Source organism: Varanus komodoensis, unplaced genomic scaffold (genome assembly GCF_004798865.1).
Source record: "Varanus komodoensis strain SLA01 unplaced genomic scaffold, ASM479886v1 scaffold14_1, whole genome shotgun sequence".
NCBI classification, from domain to species: Eukaryota; Metazoa; Chordata; class Lepidosauria; order Squamata; family Varanidae; genus Varanus; species Varanus komodoensis.
The window spans coordinates 14,568,499-14,588,644 of record NW_025335438.1 but is presented as its reverse complement, the minus strand read 5'-3'; the positions used below and the strand labels follow the sequence as shown (position 1 = coordinate 14,588,644).

Here is a 20,146-nt window from a genome sequence, read left to right as displayed (position 1 = left end):
TGAAGGACCAAGACAGCAATCCTATGTACACTTAGATGGACATAATCCCCATTAACACACTGGAACTTACTTCTCAGTAAAGAAGTATAGATCTGCATTCTAAGTATAAGGAGAGGATTGGATCCAGAAGAGGCATTTAAAGGCATTAATAGATATTTAGGATGAAGGCATGCAAATAGCTTAAACTGTGAGAGATTATCTTTCCTCTGAGCCAGTGAACAATTTTGCACAACAACTTGTGCAATGATCCCTGAAATCTATAAACTGTTTTTCATTTAATGTAGCTTTTAAAGCAATAATGTAGAGAAATAAGATGAATGAATATTTTCCCACTAGTTTTAATATGCAAGGATACTTTTCTCTTCAGTATGAGAGAGCAGGTCAATTTGAATGCTCTAATTTATGGGAAAAAATAAACAGATCAAAAATTTCAAGCCTAGCAGACAAGCAAAATCAGAATGGAAATTCCAAGAGCGATCAAGAGCTGGAAGCAATTTAAAAGCTTACTGAACAAATTAACCACCTTAACTGATGATAAAGAACAGCAGACTTGTCAGGTTCTGCTCATAATCAAAACCACACATATCAGTTTCACAGATCTCAAGTAGTCTAATTTTGCCTCACTCACTATGAAACCTAAGTGTGAAATGTTGCTTTTGTTGTTTTTTTAACACTAATGCTATATTCTGAATGTTACATTTTAATTGACTTGTTAAATGATAGTACAAATAACCATTTGTAGGAGATAAAAAATAGAAGTATCCTCAGTAAGAAATGCTTTTCTCTTATCTATTCCTGCCTATGGTGTACACCAGTTCCTCTCCCATTTTCTTCCCTTCTATTTTGGGCATTCACTGAGATGCTGTTTTAGGAAAATCCATTCAGAATATGTACTCTCTCCTGATTCAGTGTTTTTTGACATCACATTCCATTGGCCCAGTCAGCATGGCCAAGCGTCATGAATGCCAAGAGGTGTTTTATCAAAAAATCTGGAAGGTACCAGGTTGCATGCTGCAATTACACTATGCTGATTTTAAAAAATCCTGTATGACTTTTTTGGTTCCTTAATTTATTTTTATAGGAAAGGCATATAATCCAATACACATTTTAATTACAGTTGTAATTCAAAATGGGTCCAATAAATGTTAGAAGTCTACCAAGGTTTTTTAATAAATGATCAATGGTAGAATGGTAGAGCTTCATGGACAAATGGAGGGTAGAACTTGGGTTTCTTGAATCGCCATCCAACACTCTAACCACTATACCACACTGGCTTTCCTTTATAGCAATATATATTTATACATTCATACAGCTGTATCATGTCATCACTGAAATATATTCACACACAATTTTATAACATCTCTATTTTTAGAATTGTGAAGCCATTACTGTTACACCTATACAAGTCACTAAGGAACACTCAAAACATTCATCGGAAATATTTTTTTAAAAAACATTTACGTTCTTCAGCTATGCCAATTAAACCTTGGCTTTTTTTTCATTTATGTTTGCAGCATTTTACAATTAGATCATCAATTCTGATCTAAAAAGCATCCATTAAGAACTATTTACTAATAACTTATTCCAGAAAAGTAAGTAGAAGCCTTGCATGCTGCCAGCAATGAAGAAAGTAGGTCAATTTCCATATCTGGCAAGCCCTTTTCACTTGCCATGTGTCTATATAAGTATCACAATCAGCTAAATTACAGTTATGCATTTACAAAATATATAAAAATGGAGAAAACTATATTAGCAAAATCCTGCAGTCTGATTTTCTATGCAAAGGATCTCTCAAACCAGAAAAGAAATTCTGTTGGTATTATTGTTGATCTTTTGATTGTGGAAAATAAGCTTCCACAGAGAAAATAAAAGTCTAACTTTTGAATTTCTTAAATTTTATTTAATCACACTGAAGTTATTTCATAACATACTTACAGTTTTGTTCCCCAGAATAATCATAACCATATTCTCCCCGCACCCTCAAAGCTGAGAACTGTACCTGAACTTTCAGCCATGGTATCAGTGTCTTTTACCCAAGAATGAAGTAGAACTGAATATAAAACAAGTGTCCAGGATAGAATCAGTAAAAATCCATCCTCATATAAGCCTTGAAACTGCAGCAAAAAAAAAAGTTTCTGATGGTCAACTCAGCTAAAACCTGAAATCAGACCCGGCTGCACACTCCTCAAAAGCTATTTTTAGTGTGATCATCTGCAAGCAAAAAGCTTTTAAGTACCCATATGGAAACCCAATGCTGACGACAATCAAATTTACCCCCTCCTACCAGCAAAGCATCCTGGGTACTCAGTCCCTTCCGTCTCATTTAATTTCTAAACACCAGCATACCAGAGAAGCAAAATGAGAACAGATTAAAAAAATGATTGCAGGAAAGTATGCCTCAGTGACTAAATTCTAAGAGCATTAAACCTTCTGTACAAACTCAAACAAAAGTCAGGGCACAAAGCTTGTCTGTGGATTCTGGGCATTGGCCAAATTTACTTCCTGCTGACATTCAGTCATTACATGAGTTTCTTGAGAGTTCTGAATAGATAATCTATAAATCTGCCTGTACTTGATACAATGTAATTCCCCACTTACAGCACAGAATTTACAATCATTCTGAAACCACTAGGATTAAGTGACACTAGGATTATTTCTCTCTCAATCTTGATAATGATTTCTAACCTAAATAGGAAAGCATTACAGCATTTCTGCAAGATCCATGGCCTTGGATTTGGATAAATTTAAGGACAAAAGTTTGCTTCTACTGAGGAGTTAGCAGTGAACAATTTCTACATCCTAATGGGAAAAAGGGCAAAATACCACCTATTTAAATGTTCTCTTTACTGCAGTCCAATATGCACCTTAGTAGCTCCTAAGTAACAGCATTATAGGCCCCATCCAGCTTCCTATATAGTAAAGTTCAAAAGCTCTAACAAAAATCACCAAATGATGCCTCAACAATTCCCTCCTCATGAAGTAAATGCTGAAGCTCCCTAATACATTTACTGGAAAAATTACTACTAAATGCAAAGAACAGAAAACTATCACACATACAGAGAGTTGGTTCACATGATTAAAATAAGCCACGCTACCTGGAAATTGCACCCTACATGTGCAGGTATTTAACCAGATAAGCCACCATGGCTTACTTTGATCATGCAACCTAGGCCAGAGACCCAGTCTGCAAAGAACCACCACTCATGGGTTAAATAATGACCGGACCAACAGCTGGACACCCCATTGCCTCTATTTAGTCTTTATGTGCTGCCCAGCATAGCTTTATACAGATGCCCAGGGCCTGCTATATGCTGGCCCTTAGGACACTACAGACTCATTCAAGGCTTTCTGTAATATACTTGATAGGTATAATAATAATAATAATAGGTATTTCCATGACAATTTTTTGTATCTACTGGAACTTAAGGCTCCATTGTTATTACAGTTGAATCAAATGTGCCTAGGGCACATTCTGGTCCAATTAGAAGTGGAAATACTGCAGTGCAGTGGTTCTCCTGCTACTTGGATGGTCTACTCCTGAGGGTGGTGCTTGGAAAATATTGCTCAGTCCCATGGTTTATCCAGCATTATGTACATTGGAATGTTATGTTGCATTTCATTGTATTTAATTGTACTAGTATTTCTACAGTCATCCAACTTTGCAAATGTACCTTTTTATGAATTGTTGTTAACTGTCCAGAGAGCTTCAGCTATTTAGTATTTATTTATTTATTTATTAAAACATTTTTATGCCGCCCCATTCGCCGAAGCCTCGGGGCGGCTTACAACATAGATAAAACAAGTTAAAATCCATATAAAATAATCTTAATTAAAACTCACATTATAAAATAAGCCGCCCTGGCCAGATAAAATTCAATTGTATTTAGCATTTAAAATGTTGCTTAAATAAAAAGGTCTTAGCCTGGCGCCGAAAAACAAATAACGACGGCGCCAGGCGGACCTCTCTTGGGAGCGCATTCCATAACTTAGGCGCCACCGCTGAGAAAGCCCTTCTCCGAGTAACCACCCTCCTAATTTCTCTCACGGAGGGCTCCCGGAGAAGGGCCTCTCCCGCCGATCTCAGGGGGCGACTGGGCAAATATGGATGTAAGCGCTCCTTCAGGTAACCAGGACCCAAGCCGTTTAGGGCTTTATAGGTCATTACCAACACCTTGAATTGGGCCCGGACTTCAATGGGGAGCCAGTGAAGCTGACGGAGAACTGGCGTCATGTGAACATAACGTCCAGTCCCCGTCAGCAGCCTGGCAGCTCTATTCTGAACCAATTGAAGTATCCGGACCGTCTTCAAGGGTAGCCCCACGTAGAGCGCGTTACAGAAGTCAAGACGGGAAGTCACCAGCGCATGAGTCACTGTTGCAAGGCAGTCGTACTCCAGGTAGGGGCGCAGCTGATGAATCAGCCGAAGCTGGAGGAAAGCGCTCCTCGCCGCTGTTGTCACCTGAGCTTCAAGTGAAAGCTCCGGGTCGAGGAGCACTCCCAAGCTGCGGACCTTGTCCCTAGGAGGGAGTGCAACCCCATTCAGGACAAGGTTCAGGTCACCTTCTCCGAAGCCCGAACCGCCAACCAACAGGACCTCCGTCTTGTCTGGATTGAGCTTCAGTTTATTGGCCCTCATCCAGCCCATTACCTCGGCCAGGCACCGGTTCAGTACAGCCACTGCCTCACCTGGATTGGTGGAAAACGAGAGGTAGAGCTGGGTATCATCAGCATACTGATGGGTCCGCAGCCCACACCTCCTGATGACCTCTCCCAGCGGTTTCATGTAGATATTGAACAGTAAAGGGGACAAAATGGAACCCTGCGGTACCCCATGGCAAAGCTGCCATGGCGCAGAGCCATAGTCCCCCAACACCACCTTCTGGAATCGGTCGTTGAGATAGGAGCGGAACCACCGCAAAGCGGTGCCTCCGAACCCCAATCCCGCCAGCCTATCCAGAAGGATACCATGGTCGATGGTATCGAAAGCCGCTGAGAGGTCCAGGAGAACCAACAGGGACGCACTCCCCCTGTCCTTCTCCCTGCACAGGTCATCGTACAGGGCGACCAAGGCAGATTCAGTACCGTACCCGGGTCTGAAGCCGGACTGAAATGGGTCCAGATAATCAGTTTCATCCAAGAGTGCTTGGAGTTGTCCCGCCACCACTCGCTCTAACACCTTGCCCAGAAATGGGATGTTGGCCACTGGTCTATAGTTAGCGGCCATCCCTGGATCCAGTGACGCCTTCTTCAGGACCGGTCGGACTACTGCCTCCTTTAAAGGGGCAGGCACCCGACCCTCCCTCAGAGAAGCGTTAACCACTTCCAAGATCCAGGTTCCAATCCCGTGCTTGGAATCCTTTATTAACCAAGACGGGCAAGGGTCCAGAAGGCAAGTGGTAGGACGTACTCGTCCAAGCACCTTGTCCACATCATCGGGCCGCAATAACTGAAATTCATCCAATAATTCTGGACCAGACGGCAGCGTTGGTGTCTCCCTTAAAACCTCTGAATCAATAGTGGAATCCAGCTCGTGACGAATCTGAGCGATTTTCTCCCTAAAATGCTCGGCAAAGTCGTCACAGCGGGCCTTTGAGGGTGGAATCAGCTCTTCCTTTGGCCCTGGGTGAACCAGGCCTTGCACCACTCGAAAGAGCTCCGCCGGACGGCATTGTGAGGAGGCAATGGAAGCGGAGAAGTGTCTCTTTTTCGCCGCCCTCACCGCCACAGCATAGGCCCGATAGTGGGCTCTTAAGTGTGTTCGGTCAGATTCATCACGTGATTTCCTCCACCTACGCTCTAGCCGTCTCCCAACCTGCTTCATTGCCCTCAATTCTGGAGTGTACCAAGGGGAAGAGCGGGCTCTGCCCGGTGGGAGAGGACGCTTAGGAGCGATCGTGTCTACAGCCCTGGTCATCTCCCCATTCCACAGTTCAACCAGAGCCTCGACAGGAGCACCCGTCTTGTCAGCCGGAAACTCCCCCAGAGCCTTCAGGAATCCTTCCGGATCCATCCGGCTCCGGGGGCGGACCCACACAATCGGGTCTGCACCCTTACAGAGGGAGATGTCGCTCTCGAGCACAAACCTCACTAGGAAGTATGGAGATGAAACTCTACCACCACCATCCAGGACTACCTTGATCAAACCAGACTAATAATTTCCTGATTTAAATTGACAGAAGCGAGATCATTTGAATCAACAAATCAGTTTAAAACCAATTTAAAATGTTAAACCATTTTATCAAAAGTTACAGCAACTAGAAGGAAATCATTTAAAGCAGTTGATATAGACTGTTCTAGCAAATTTGTAATGCACAATTTAAAAAAAAAATCTTCCTTAGCTATGGCAGAAAGCTCAACATATACCAGAAAGTTAGCAATAAATCTTTCTCTTTTTTAAAATAATTGATCCAAATTGCATCATTAAGTGCAAAATGGTGGTCTTTGGCAAAAGGTCAAAGAATTAGCCAAACAGATGCATATATTGAACATCACTTCTTCTAAATCAGTGATACCCAGCAGAAAGCATTTTGTTCCTGGGGTTGATCTAGAACAGCGGTTGTGAACCTATGGCATGGGTGCCACTGCGGGCACGCAGAGCTCTGTTGGCACACGAGTCAAGTCACCCACCATCGCCCCAGCAGCCGAGCATCAGATAACAGTGCACATAGGGGCCATGCACATGCTCAGAAACGAGTAGCGGCTCCAGGTGATGTCACGAGCCACAACTCATTAGCCGCGACTTGTCCAAGCTTTCGCATGGCCGCTCAGTACCAGGAATGGATGGATGGATTGATGGATATATATACAGCACACACACACACACATATATATGCATGCATGCTTGGACTGGCTGTGACGTGTTTTTCCTAAACTAAAACCTCAGTATTCAGGTTTTATTGCACTGTTGGCACTTTGCAATAAATAAGTGGGTTTTGGGTTGCAGTTTGGGCACTTGGTCTCTCAAAGGTTCGCCATCACTGGTCTAGAAGAATCAGCCATAGAATAAAGCAGTAGGTCCTGTTGGTTGGCGGATCGGGTTTCGGAGAGGGTGGATTTGACCTGGTCCTGAATGGTGCAACACTCCCTCTTAGGGATAAGGTCCGCAGCTTAGGTGTACTCCTCGACCCGGAGCTTTCTTTGGAAGCTCAGGTGACAGCGGTAGCGAGGAACGCCTTCCTTCAGCTTCGGCTGATTAATCAGCTGCGCCCCTACCTGGAATACGACTGCCTGGCGACGGTGACACACGCGCTGGTGACTTCCCGCCTAGACTTCTGTAACGCGCTTTACGTGGGGCTTCCCCTGAAGACAGTCCGAACACTTCAATTGGTGCAAAATAGAGCTGCCAGGTTGCTGACCGGGACGGGGCGTTATGCTCACATGACTCCAGTCCTCCATCAGCTTCACTGGCTTCCCATTGAAGCCCGGGCCCAATTCAAGGTGTTGATTATGACCTACAAAGCCCTAAACGGCTTGGGTCCTGGCTACCTGCACGAGCGCTTACGTCCGTATATGCCCGACCGCCCTTTGAGATCTGCGGGAGAGTCCCTTCTCCGGGAACCCTCCATGAAAGAAATTAGGAGAGTAAGTACCCGGAGGAGGGCTTTCTCTGCGGTGGCGCCCAACCTATGGAATTCACTCCCCAAAGAGGTCCGCCTGGCACCGTCGTTACTGGTTTTTCGGCGCCAGGTAAAGACCTTTTTATTTAAACATCATTTCAATTGTTAAAACATATGATCTGGCCTGGGCAACTTCTTCTTCCTTCTCTTTCTCCTCCTATATTTTTATTTTATACTGATAATTTTAATTTTGTATTTGTAAATCAATGTATTTTTTGTATTGTTATATTTAATGGTAATTTATTATGTACTATTGTATTTCAATGTATTTTATCATGTTGTAAGCCACCCCGAGGTTTCGGCAAGGGGCGGCATAGAAATGTAATAATAATAATAATAATAATAATAATAATAATAATAATAATAATAATATTGCCCGGCTACTACAGAACTAAACAATGAACAGCCAAGATTAACAAGGCTGAAGAAACTATGTATCCAGAAAAAATATTTAATTTTACGTTGGGTTCTTATACTAATGTTTACATTATCTCTACATTTGATGTTTACTTATGTAGCAAGGCTCTCGCCAGGGGTGGTAAACTGGGCAGTCTGCCTCCTAGACCCTATAAGGCAGGGGTCTCAAACTCGCGGCCCATGGGCCAATTGCCAGGACGGGCAGGGCATGGGGGAGGGGCCCTGCGGCCTTCAAAGCGCCAGCGGCGCCCGGGCCGGCCGTGGGATGAGCGGCCCACCTCTACCGCGATGGTGGAATACTTGATGCGGCCCAGCCTCACCCAGACTCTACTTCCAGTGGCCCTCAGGTGAGTTTGAGACCCCTGCTATAAGGGCTATATTTGCCTGAGCCACAAAAATTGGGGAGGGGGAAGCTAAAAGCTATTTGCTGACAAAATTCACTGGAAAACTAATAAGAAAGCTTAGACTGAACTTTGTTAGCTTGAAGACAAACTAAATTAATCAATTCTAAGCCTTTGTATCAGTTTGCTGTCAAACTTCGGTATCAAACCACATTTTCTTTCTCCTGCGGGAGATACTGAAAAAGCAGGGGGAGGGAACCAAATGCAGGAAACCAAATGCAGGCTACAAGTTGCTCGTCCCCGTCTACAGCCTCAGCATGATCACAATTGGAAGTTAAAGTATAACAGCCATATGTTGCAACATGCCTGAACAGTAGAATGTGGAACAAAAGAGGCATGAATGCAAGTGACAAACACTTGAATCAAGCAAATTTTATCCCTACTACATTTTTCCCCTACAGTACTGTTTTACATTCATTATCCATTTCCAAATCATAACTTATATTTAAGTGCCTCATTGACAAACAGCTCCATGAGAATCCTGTCAATCATAATTTAAGAAAAAAATCAAACACATTTTTAAGGGAGAAAAGGGGTAAGTTACAGCCTTTGACTTTTGTCCAACATAAAGTTTACTCAATCTTATAAAGGCTTTAATGTCTTGCTTCTACATCATGTTAATCATTTGGTATGACAAGATGTTGCAAAGATGTTCAAAGCTACTTATTTCAGTGAAATAGAAACTTAAAATCATAGAAATCAAAGTGTAACTTTATCATTTAATATTGTAATTACTTACAAGCAGGACACAGTACAGAACATGACTGCATTATCTCTATCACCTAGGTTAAAGTAAGTAGATATTGAAGAAAAGGTTTCCCGAGTGTGGTAGAGAGCTCCAGAAGGGGAAACAGGGTTTTGTCTCCTTTTCCACATCTTCCAGTTTTAATATACACTGCTGTGTTAAAAGCATCAATAAACTGATGGGAAGGATAACATACAAAAAGCCATGCTGGATCAGGCAAAATGCTTTTTAGTACACCATTCTATTCTCTCTGTGGCCAACCAGATGCCTGTGGAAAGCCCACAAGCAGGACATAAGCAAAATAGTACCCTCCTGTTCATGTTCCCTAGCAACTGATGTTCAGAGGCACTGAACACTGAAAGGAATCTATAATCATGATGACTAGTAGATGATACTTATCCGAAGAATGGACGGCGGCCACCGTGGGACCGGGACGCTGCTGGCCTGCAGGCCCTCCACCCTGCCAGCGAATTCTCCGTGAGTCCTGCCCTTACCCCTCCCCCCCCGCATAAGTGGCAGCTGTGCCAGATTGGGGGCAGGGTACAGGGAGGGGCTGCAGCCTCGGGCCAGTGGGGGGCCGTGCGGGGGCTGGGCTGGCCAGACATGCGCTGTGTGTGTGCGGGTGGGCTTTTGTAATTGGGTGGGTTGGAGGGTTTAATTGTATTTTTATTGTATTTTATTAGATTGTTTTAATGGATTCACACCTGGCTGCTACTATGGGGTTGCCCGGGGAGCGCGTTGGCACCACCACTGGGGTAGTTTTGGGCAATGGACAATATGGTGTTGGGGTTTAACATGTCGGCATAGAAAGAGGGACAGATGGTTGACACCTGTACCCCTTCTGGTTATTCCCCCAACCGGAAGGTTCCGGGTATGCTTATCAACCGCCCTTCGGGCCTGACGGTGCTGTTGCTTAATGCCAGGTCGGTCCATAACAAAACATCCCTCATCCACGACTTAATTGTGGATGAGGGGGCTGACCTGGTTTGCATTATAGAGACCTGGGTGGGAGACGGGGGGGGATGTGTCCCTCTCAACTGTGCCCACTCGGGTATCTGGTCCAGCACCAGCCATGCCCAGAGGGGAGGGGAGGAGAGGGGGGTTGCTTTAATCTATTGAGCTCCAATTTCCCTGGTAGGGCTTCCTGTTCTCTCGAGACCGGGTCTAGAGAGCCTTTATCTGGCACTGGGCAACCGAGACAGATTGGGGATTCTGCTGGTGTACCATGCACCCTTCTGCCGATCAGACTCCCTGCCTGAGCTGACAGAGATAATCTCAGACCTGGTGTTGAAGACCCTCAGGATGTTGATCCTGGGGGACTTCAATCCCCATGACGAGACTGTTCTCACCGGGGTGGCTCAGGACTTCATGGCCTCCATGACGGCCATAGGGCTGTCTCAACATGTCATAGGCCCGATCCATGAACGTAGACACACTCTGGACCTGGTTTTCTCGACGGGCAGGAAGAAAGGGATCTGAGGGTGAGCAATTTGTGTCTGACTCCCCTGTCATGGTCAGATCACTTCCTCGTGAGGTTTGAGCTCGATGCCGGCCTTTCCCTCTGAAAGGGTGCGGATCCTATTGTGTTGGTTCGCCCTTGGAGCCGGAAGGATCTGGACGGATTCCTGAAAGCTCTGGGGGAATTTCCGGTTGATAAAGCTGGTGCTCCTGTTGATGCTCCAGTTGAACTGTGAAATGGGGAAATGGCCAGAGCTATTGACATGATCGCTCCTAAGCATCCTCTCCCGTCCGGCAGAGCCCGTTCCTCCCCACGGTACATACCTGAACTACAGGCAATGAAGCAAGTTGGGAGACATCTAGAGCGTAGGTGGAGGAAATCACAGGATGAATCTGACTGAGCATGCTTACGAGCTCATTATCGAGCCTATGCTGTGGCAGTGAGAGCAGCAAAGAAGAAATTCTTCTCCACTTCCATTGCCTCCACACAGTGCCGTCCAGCAGAGCTCTTTTGAGTGGTACATGGGCTGGTACATCCTGGCCCTAAGAAAGATCCTATACCACCCTTGATGGCCTGCTGTGACGACTTTGCCCAGCACTTTGAGAAAATAGCTCAGATTCCTCACGAGCTGGACTCCACTAGTGATTCAGATCCTCTAGGGGAGGTGCCAATGACTCCTTCTGGTCAGATATTATTGGATGAATTTCAGTTATTGCGGCCTGATGTGGACAAGGTGCTTGCACAAGTACGTCCCACCACCTGTTTACTTGACCCTTGCACGTTGTGGCTACTGACCAAAGCCAAACACGGGATTGGTGCCTGGATCCTGAAGCTCATTAACGCCTCTCTGAGGAACGGCCAGGTGCCTGCTCCTCTAAAGGAAGGGGTAGTCAGGCTGGTCCTAAAGAAGGCGTCCCTGGATCCAGAGATGGCCGCCAATTATAGACTGGTGGACAACATCCTGTTTCTGGGCAAGGTGTTGAAACAGGTGGTGGCGGGACAACTCCAAGCACTCCTGGATGAAACTGACTATCTGGACCCATTTCAGTCCGGCTTCAGACCTGGGTATGGTACTGAATCTGCCTTGGTCGCCCTGTATGATGACCTGTGCAGAGAGAGACAGGGGGAGTACATTCCTGTTGGTCATCTTGGACCTCTCAGCGGCTTTCAGTACCATCGACCATGGTATCCTCCTGGATAGGCTAGCAGGTCTGGGAGTAGGAGGCACTGCTTGGCAGTGGTTCTGCTCCTACCTTGAAAGCCAAGTCCAGAAGGTGGTGCTGGGGGACTTTGGCTCTGCACCATGGCAGCTATGCCGTGGAGTACCGCAGGGGTCCATTTTGTCCCCCTTGCTATTCAACATCTACATGAAACCACTGGGAGAGATCATCAGGAGGTTTGGGCTGCAGAATCATCAATATGCTGATGATACCCAGCTCTACCTCTCATTTTCAACCAATCCAGGTGAGGCAGTGGCTGTACTGAACCGGTGCCTGGCCGAGGTAAAGGGCTGGATGAGGGCCAATGAACTGAAGCTCAATCCAGACAAGACAGAGGTCCTGTTGGTGGATGGTCCAAGCTCCTGGGTAGGTGACTTAGACCTTGCCCTAAATGGGGTTGCACTCCCTCTAAAGGACAGGGTCCGCAGCTTGGGAATGCTCCTCAACCCAGAGCTGTCCCTGGAAGCTCAAGTGACTGCAGTGGCGAGGAGCGTTTTCCTTCAGCTTCGGTTAATCCATCAGCTGCGTCCCTACCTGGGGGACGACTGCCTAGCAACAGTGACACATGCATTGGTTACTTCCCGGCTGGATTTCTGTAACACGCTCTACATGGGGCTGCCCTTGAAGACAGTCCGGATACTTCAGATGGTGCAAAATAGAGCAGCCAGGTTGCTGATGGGGACTGGGAGTTACTGTCATATAACCCCAGTCCTCTACCAGCTTCACTGGCTCCCCATCTAAGTCCAGGCTCAATTCAAGGTGCTAGTTATTACCTATAAAGCCTTTAACAGCTTGGGACCTGAATACCTAAAGGAACGCCTTCTTCCGTATTTGCCCTCTCATCCTGTGAGATCGGCAGCAGAGATCCTCCTCCGGGAACCCTCCAGGAAAGACATTAGGAGGGCTTTCTCTGCGGTGGCGCCCTGCCTATGGAATGCGCTCCCCAGAGAGGTCCGCCTGGCGCCATCGTTATTTGTTTTTCGGCACCAGGCTGAGACCCTTTTATTTCAACAATATGTTAATAACTTTTAACATCAGCTATATAGGTTTTAATCTGCAGCCAGGGTGGATCCGGATTTTGTTTGTATTATGTTTTACTTCATTTTTCTTATTTATGTAAGCCGCCCTGAGGCTATGCGATGGGACAGCATACAAATACTCTAAATAAATAAATATCCTAAATACATCTGAACTCCTTTCAAAGTCATTCAAGTAGGTAGCTATTGCTAACCTGTGGAAGTGAATTCCATAGTTTCACAATGTACTGTGTGAGCCATTCCCAGTCAAAAAAGATAATGCTGGGCCTGCTAGACAAATGGTGGTACCACTTATATGGGAGCTTATTCAGTTAGTAATTATTTTGATGTACATCCCACTTTTGTTTTAACAAACTCAAAGTGGCTTACATCATTCTCCTTCTCATGCTCTCAGTCTTATCATCACAACAACAATCCTGTGTAGGCTGAGCTGAGAGTCTGCAACTGGCCCAAAGTCACCCATGGCTGAGCAGGCACTAGAACCAAGATCACCTGAGTCATAGTCCCACACTCCTAACCACTACACTATACCTGCTCTCTAGAGAAGTCTTTCCATATCGTCCTGTTTTAGATTTTTACAGCATTTATATGTACTATCTGGCTGATTGTGGTTTATATTGATGAGAGGATACTGTTATAGTAAGCAAGGGTTTCTGCATTGTATGCATAAGGCACTAGGGCTGTTTTTTGTGGTTGAAAGCTACATACTGTATTTTTCCATCTATAAGACACCCCCCCCATGTATAGAACGCCCCCCCCACTTTTCTTACCAATCTCTGAGAGAGCAAGCTCCTGCCACATGCACATGCCTGTCACCTCACCACTTCCCCACCCACGCTCCCATGGTTGCACCAGTCTACCCCCGCCCCCCCCCCACCCAAGTACGCCACAATTCTCCTTTTGGCCCCCCATGTATAAGAAGCCCCTCCATTTTTAGGTAAATATTTTTAAGAAAAAGTATCATCTTATACATGGAAAAATACAGTATCCATTTACTTAATATTAGATTCTTTGAAAACAAGTATGTAAGATCACCATGCCAAAACACCACCCATTAGTAGCTTTCTTAAATTACAGTCACTTAAACAAGCAAACCTTTAACACTTTAAGTAATATGCATGGTAAAGCATGTAATACAACTACTGCTACATAGATTACAAAGAATCTATTGAGGTATTCTATCATTCTCTCCAGAGCTGGAAAAAAATCCACTACACTTTGGCACTATATGCCTACAGTCTTTATTATTGGGAATTCTTAAACTTTTATTCAAACTTGTTCATGGTTTATACCTAAAACTTTAACTTTTGCCTCTATGAAACAAAAGACTTTCCAGCCCTGATTCTGTATTTTCACAGCAAATCAAACAGACAAAAATACTCTCCATGCACTACACCAGTCAATGAGTGCAGTTGCAAAAACAGACAGTCATCAGTCACTGCAGTTTTCACACTTTACCAGTTTATGATGTTCATCAGGAAATAACCACTTTGGTGCAAGGAAAACCGCATTGCATAAACATCCTACAATGAAGAATCCAATAAATCATTAGTTTTAAGATCAGGAATCTTTTGTGCTAATAATGTTTAGAGATAAGAAAAAAACAATAATTGATCACAATTGAAGACTGAATTATCCTAGGGTTCATTGTTTTAAGAGAAGATTGAAAATTCCAAAGAGCAAGATAAAGTTATTCTTGAAGTTCATTTGTTCCATTATTGTGCCTCAATCAGATCTGAGCAGGTACAAACACCATGAAACAAAGTATGGCTTCATCATACATAATAAAATTGGGATAATAATATAATTAATAAATCTTGTTTAAGTCTTGACTTTAGGAAGGCATGTTATGAGAACTCTGGGAGGAATTGGTGGCAGATAAAACTGTTCTTTACTAGTAAGACCTTCATGAGTTTGTAACCACAGTGCTACAATACAAACGACCTTTTAAATAAGTCAACTACTGTTTATGAAATTATAGCTGATCTATAATATCTGTATTCAAGTCACCTGGCAGTCTAGGCAGATGTTGTCAAAATCTATTTGCAGAGCTTCACAGTTTTGCACATATAAAACTTATAAAACTGAACATGGTTCAGGTGTGTGTGATGACCTACAGACCTTGAATTCAAGCATACAGACACGTGCTGAGTTGGTCTGTTCATGCGCCTCTTCCCCATTCCTTGCCAGTCTGCATTTTCACCTAGCAAAGACACTTTTACTTTATTCATTATTTTACATAATTCTTAGATCCCTGATCAGTTCTTTTGAATGTATCCACTGTTATAAGCACTTTGTTTACTTATAACATTTATAAGACATGGCAGATGTTAAATCCTCTCTTACCATCTTCATTACACAACATTCACAAAGCTGAATGTTGCTAAATGGTCCATCCCTTTAGCAAATAAATCTTCATGCAAGATTAATTTTAACTGGCAACATGCTGGGAAAGACAATGGGCAAGTGTGCACAACCTTGCAAAATAAGCTACATTCTGTGAACAACCATTAACCAACAGATGATTGATTTCACTTTAGTTTGTTCTCCCCACCCCCCACCCCCATTTCCCCCACAGCCCTCCAACCTAGTATAACAAAGTCCTGTGTGGTAGAACCCATCCTGTTCCCCTTCCCTACCTCTATCATAATTGCATTTTCATTTGCAGTTTTTCTTCTTGCTACCTCCAATGACAGCTATTCCACCAATGCTCAAATACCACTTTGGAGTGACAACTGCTGTCTCATCTTTTTTTTAGATGTTTAGGTAGCAGAATTGTGTGCAATTGAAAACATTTCTTGGTTCCTATCAGCTGTCCAAAGGTAGGAGCTACAGGCTACATACAGAACAGATTTTTCAGTGGCTGTATCTAGACTCTGGGATACCCTCCAAAGAAAGGCTGATTTCACTTCATCACTAATGGGCTCCTTTTAGAAACATAGAAACAGAGCAAGTCAGGAGGGATCCCCGGGCCATCTAGTCTGACCCCCCCCCCCCTCCAGCAAAGGAGCACCACCACATACTTTCCTTTTCTTGCTGGAAACCCAGAAATGTGAAGGCTCCACCTTTCACCATTTTGACTAACTTTCTTTCTTTAGAACAGTAGTCAGCTTCTGTTTACCTGCAACCTAATTGAAGCTAATCCAACTATAAGAGGAATCATAATGCCATCTTCCTAACTATATTCCAGTGCATTAAAAAGACAAAATAATGCCATTACCATTCTGATACCCAAGGCATTAACTTTGGGAAAGTTGAGGGAAAGTGCATGGGCAAAGTGCACACTAACCTTCAGAGAGGCTATGTTTATTCAAATAGCAGTCTTTGGACAATCAGGGTGAAATGAGCCACCCATACATTCAACTTCTTATCTATAACCAAAGTCTAGTCCTTCATTATGCTGAAAATTTTCCATGAATTTCTACATATGTTCTGCAAGTTTTGAGAGGAACGTATTTTTCCTGCCACTTAAATGCCAATGGAGAGGAAGAGAGGGAAAGAACTCATTCAATTAAGAACCAGATGGTTTACATCTGTTGCTTGATCTCATTATCTTTTCATGAGGGGTTGCCCTTGGAAAAAAATGAGTGAGTGACTAAGCATAAGCAAAAATACCTCATGGTCAAAGCAAGCTAATAGATACAAGTCGTGCAGAACCATCGTGCATACTTTTGACTTCTGCATGAAGCCTAATGCTTCAAGGCAACACATTTTCTAAAGCTGAACCTTGAGATTGTTTCCTTACCTTCATAAGCTCAGAAAAACACATCAAGAACAAAAAGCAATTTTTCTGCCTAATGCCATGAGATTAGGGGTTGAGGCTCAAAACTGTTCCCTGTAAATCAGTTCTCTAATGGAAGAGCAGACTCAAAGACATTAAAGCTAGCAGAACAAAAAATTGTTCAGTTGCAAAGTCATGCCCGAGAATTGAGAATTGACTGATCTGATCACTTTTCAGTCCAAGGGACTCTCAGGAGTCTTGTCCAACACAATTCTAAAGTGTCAATTTTTCAGTCTTCAGCCTTCCTTATGGTCCAACTCAGCCATAAAATGAAATCAGCTAATCTACTACCAATCTTGAAAGAGAGCAACTAGGACACTTAAACATCTTGGCACAGTGAATTGTCTGAAAGCGGTTTTCTTACTAGTGATATACAACCTGCCCTATCACTTGTATTTATAACAGCAACAAGTCACTAGTGTCTATTTATACAAAAAACCCCTTAAACTAAACTAAAATCACTTAACAGAAGGGTTAACATTTGCTGTATCTTAACCTAGGCAGTCTTTACTGTGTATGGTTAGGGTAGGGAGCTAAATGTACGTAAAAAGTGTTTAGTACCACCACAGTTTTGAATAGATGATCTACAAGGAATCTTCCCTTGGTGTGAATATTTAGCACAGTAAGCTAACCAATCTCATAGAAGCACTGTAATTATGAAAAGCATCTACAAGCTTTCTGAACAAAGCATGGATGCAATACTAAGCATGCTTCAAAAGAAAAAAAATCCTACAACTTCAAGCATGTTGGCTCGCAGGAGCATACTGGGAGCTGTAAGCCCTTTGTCTACACAGGCATAGGAGTCCACCCTAAGAAACTTAAACCAAGCATTTAAAACACCCGTTCTTACTCTGTTGTGTTTTAGGTTCTGTGTGAATGTTAATGCCATGATTTAAGTATTTAAAAAAATGAACTTCACCTCCCTGTCCCCATCCCCCAACTTGCACTGCCTTGTCAGTCATAAGACAATCAGAAGCTTCCAGTTCTGTTACAAAATAGTCAGTTTAGCACATAGACCAAAACCTGAAGTGGTTAACCAACAATTGTTTACTGCTTGTTATTGTTAATATGTCAACTTAAACTTTGACTTAAGTTAACTTGTTTCCACTAACTGTAGCAAAAATGAATTAGCATGCTTAGGGTCAGACAATATGAGAAACTGGAGTTAAAATAAAACAAAAACTTCCAGAGTCCTATAAAGAAATGTCCAAAGATAGAAGAGCTAGGCTTGTTTTGCAATCTTAAACTATGGGTTGTTATGCCCAAACTAACCCAGTACCTAGCATTTTAAGCATAATATTCAGGGAAATAACACAAGAAAAGAATGCATTCGTCTTTTCTCAAGTGTTCTGCGGATGATCTCATCTGGCTAGGAATGAGGCAGAGCTGTGTCTTTATAGAAAACTGAACAAAAAGGTTGGGAAGAGGAAAAAGTTATAAAGAAGAGGAATAGTGAGATAAAAAAGCTCAAGAAGATTTGACATGCCTGTACCTCACTGGATTTCTCAATACCTATTCTGTGCCAGTTCATAACACACCAGCCACCATCCAATGCTGACATGCATGTGTGAAACAGCACTTCCAATACACTAACCCATGCCTATTTACTCAAATGCAATGTCCCCTACCCCAAATTCCATGCATTCTTTCCTATGCAGTCCTAAGTATGTGGGAAGAAGTTTCATCATATTCGAGTCAACTCCCAGGTAAGCTATCAAAGGGTTACTGATTTTGCCTTAATTTCCCAGCACTTAGATCTGACCTATGTACACAGTAGGATAAATGAAACTAGGCTCCTCCTCGTGTTGTGTGTCTTTGTGTGTGTGTATTCAAGGAGGAGGTCAGAGTCGAAGGATTACAGAGGGCCCTGAGAACTTGGCAGCAGAAGCTTTTGCAGGAGATGCAAGCCTAGGCTCCATTTTATTTCCCTCCCCTCCTTCGCATTCCCAGCACTGTTATGTGCCCCCCCCCCCGCACTCCCCGTGTCTTCTATACACCAGGAGGGAGTCCCCATCCGCACACGCCCCGCAAAGGAGGCATCCCTGGAACTTTGGGGAGGGAAGCAAATTTACGCGGTGGAGGGGAGAGTGGCTGGCGGTGATGGTGAAGGCAAAGGCGCTCTAGAGCGCCAATTTCAAAAGCGCTGCGGTGGGAGGAGGCAGAGCCCCCAACCTCACTTCGCCTCCCGGCCATCCCGAACACCGATCCGCCTGCTAATACTTCCAGAGACAGAAGGACAAATAGACTTCCAGCCCTATAGTGCAACCAGGTGGGGGCAGACCCTCTGCGCCCCGCACCCATCACCCGACATAGGCCCAGCTGGGCGCCCGTTACTGACCTCTCCTGGGTCCCGGGCTGCCGCTCTTGGGGCTCTTGCGCGGTGCCATGTTTGCCTCCTGTCAGGTAACGCCACCAAAGACCGCGAAGAAGGCAGAGAAGCGAGGCGCGCTCCCGAGGCAGGGGGCGGGGCTGACACGAGGGCGACCGTGACTATCCCCGCACGAAGAGCTCCGCCCTCTCGCTAGCCTGATCCGGCAGGCACGCTAACGCAGGCAACGGGCAGGCCCCTCCAACCAATGGGAAGGCAGAGGTACCGAACGCGGCTTGAGGCCTTATTGGTCGGCGGCGGAAGGGAAGCGCCTCCGAGGCTCGCTCTGCCCATGCGTCGGCCGCAGCCGTGCCGAAGACGATAGGCCGCTTAGAACGTGGCACCGCCGAAAGAGAGAAGCGGCGCGCTGGGGCAGGTTGAGCGTCACCGAGAAGCAGCCACTGCACGTGTTGGATACAGAAGAAAGGCGTGGTGTTACTTTAAAGGCCAAGAATCATAGGCAGCAAGCTGGGAGTCAGCCCCTTTGAACTTGATGGGACTGGCTTCTGAGTAGCTGCGTTGCGATTGCGCAGGTTCTGTAGCATTGACTTTAGTGAGGTATCGGTACTCGCAAGGCCTTGAAAAGTTAGCCTGACTATTCCAATCTGGTATGCTCCAGATGTGTTGAACTACACGCCCAGCGTCCTTCTCCTTTCTAGGGACATGTTGGGAGTTGGAAAATTTGGATAAATCCTGGGATAAAAGCGTTGCTTATATGTGCCTTTGTATAAAATCAAACCAGCACTCTCAAAACACCGGCTTGCCAAGTGTTTAACATTGCTGTTGCCTTAAGAAAATGGCATTCCTTCCCCCGCCCCTCTTCTCTCTTCTAGCTATAAGGGAGAGCAGACAGGAAGAATTTAGTTTTCCATTCTGCTTAATACACAATAACTGCTGCAATGTTGCTTCATAATTCCCGCAGGAATTCACAGTTTAGCAAGAAGTATTTAGTTAGCTAGCCCAGAGTTCTTCCCGGGCTATAGCCAATCAGAAAGGTGCAGGGTCTGAGCCTTCCCAATACGGAATGTAACAGATGATCTTATGATGTCATGAATGGTTTCTCAATAGCTTGAATTTACATGTTTAAGCATACCCTGATAGG

General features: G+C 44.5%; 1 protein-coding gene across 12 annotated transcripts in view; it reads right to left on the bottom strand.

Moving 5' to 3' along the window:
* The window catches only part of ASPH (aspartate beta-hydroxylase), a 164,171-nt gene extending 145,024 nt beyond the window's left edge, over positions 1-19,147 (bottom strand). For 9 of the 12 annotated variants that reach the window (XR_006414046.1, XM_044423800.1, XM_044423791.1 and 6 more), the window contains exon 1: positions 19,015-19,147. Coding sequence is in view for 9 of the 12 variants with exons in the window: in XM_044423800.1 (XP_044279735.1) it covers positions 19,015-19,063 (49 nt within the window). In the remaining 3 variants the exon portion in view is untranslated. Of the gene's footprint in view, positions 1-1,999; positions 2,205-14,353; positions 14,419-15,016; positions 15,101-19,014 lie in introns of those variants that run through there. The other 3 variants (XM_044423797.1, XM_044423798.1, XM_044423793.1) reach the window with 3 other exon arrangements.
* Between the last annotated feature and the right edge of the window lie 999 nt (positions 19,148-20,146).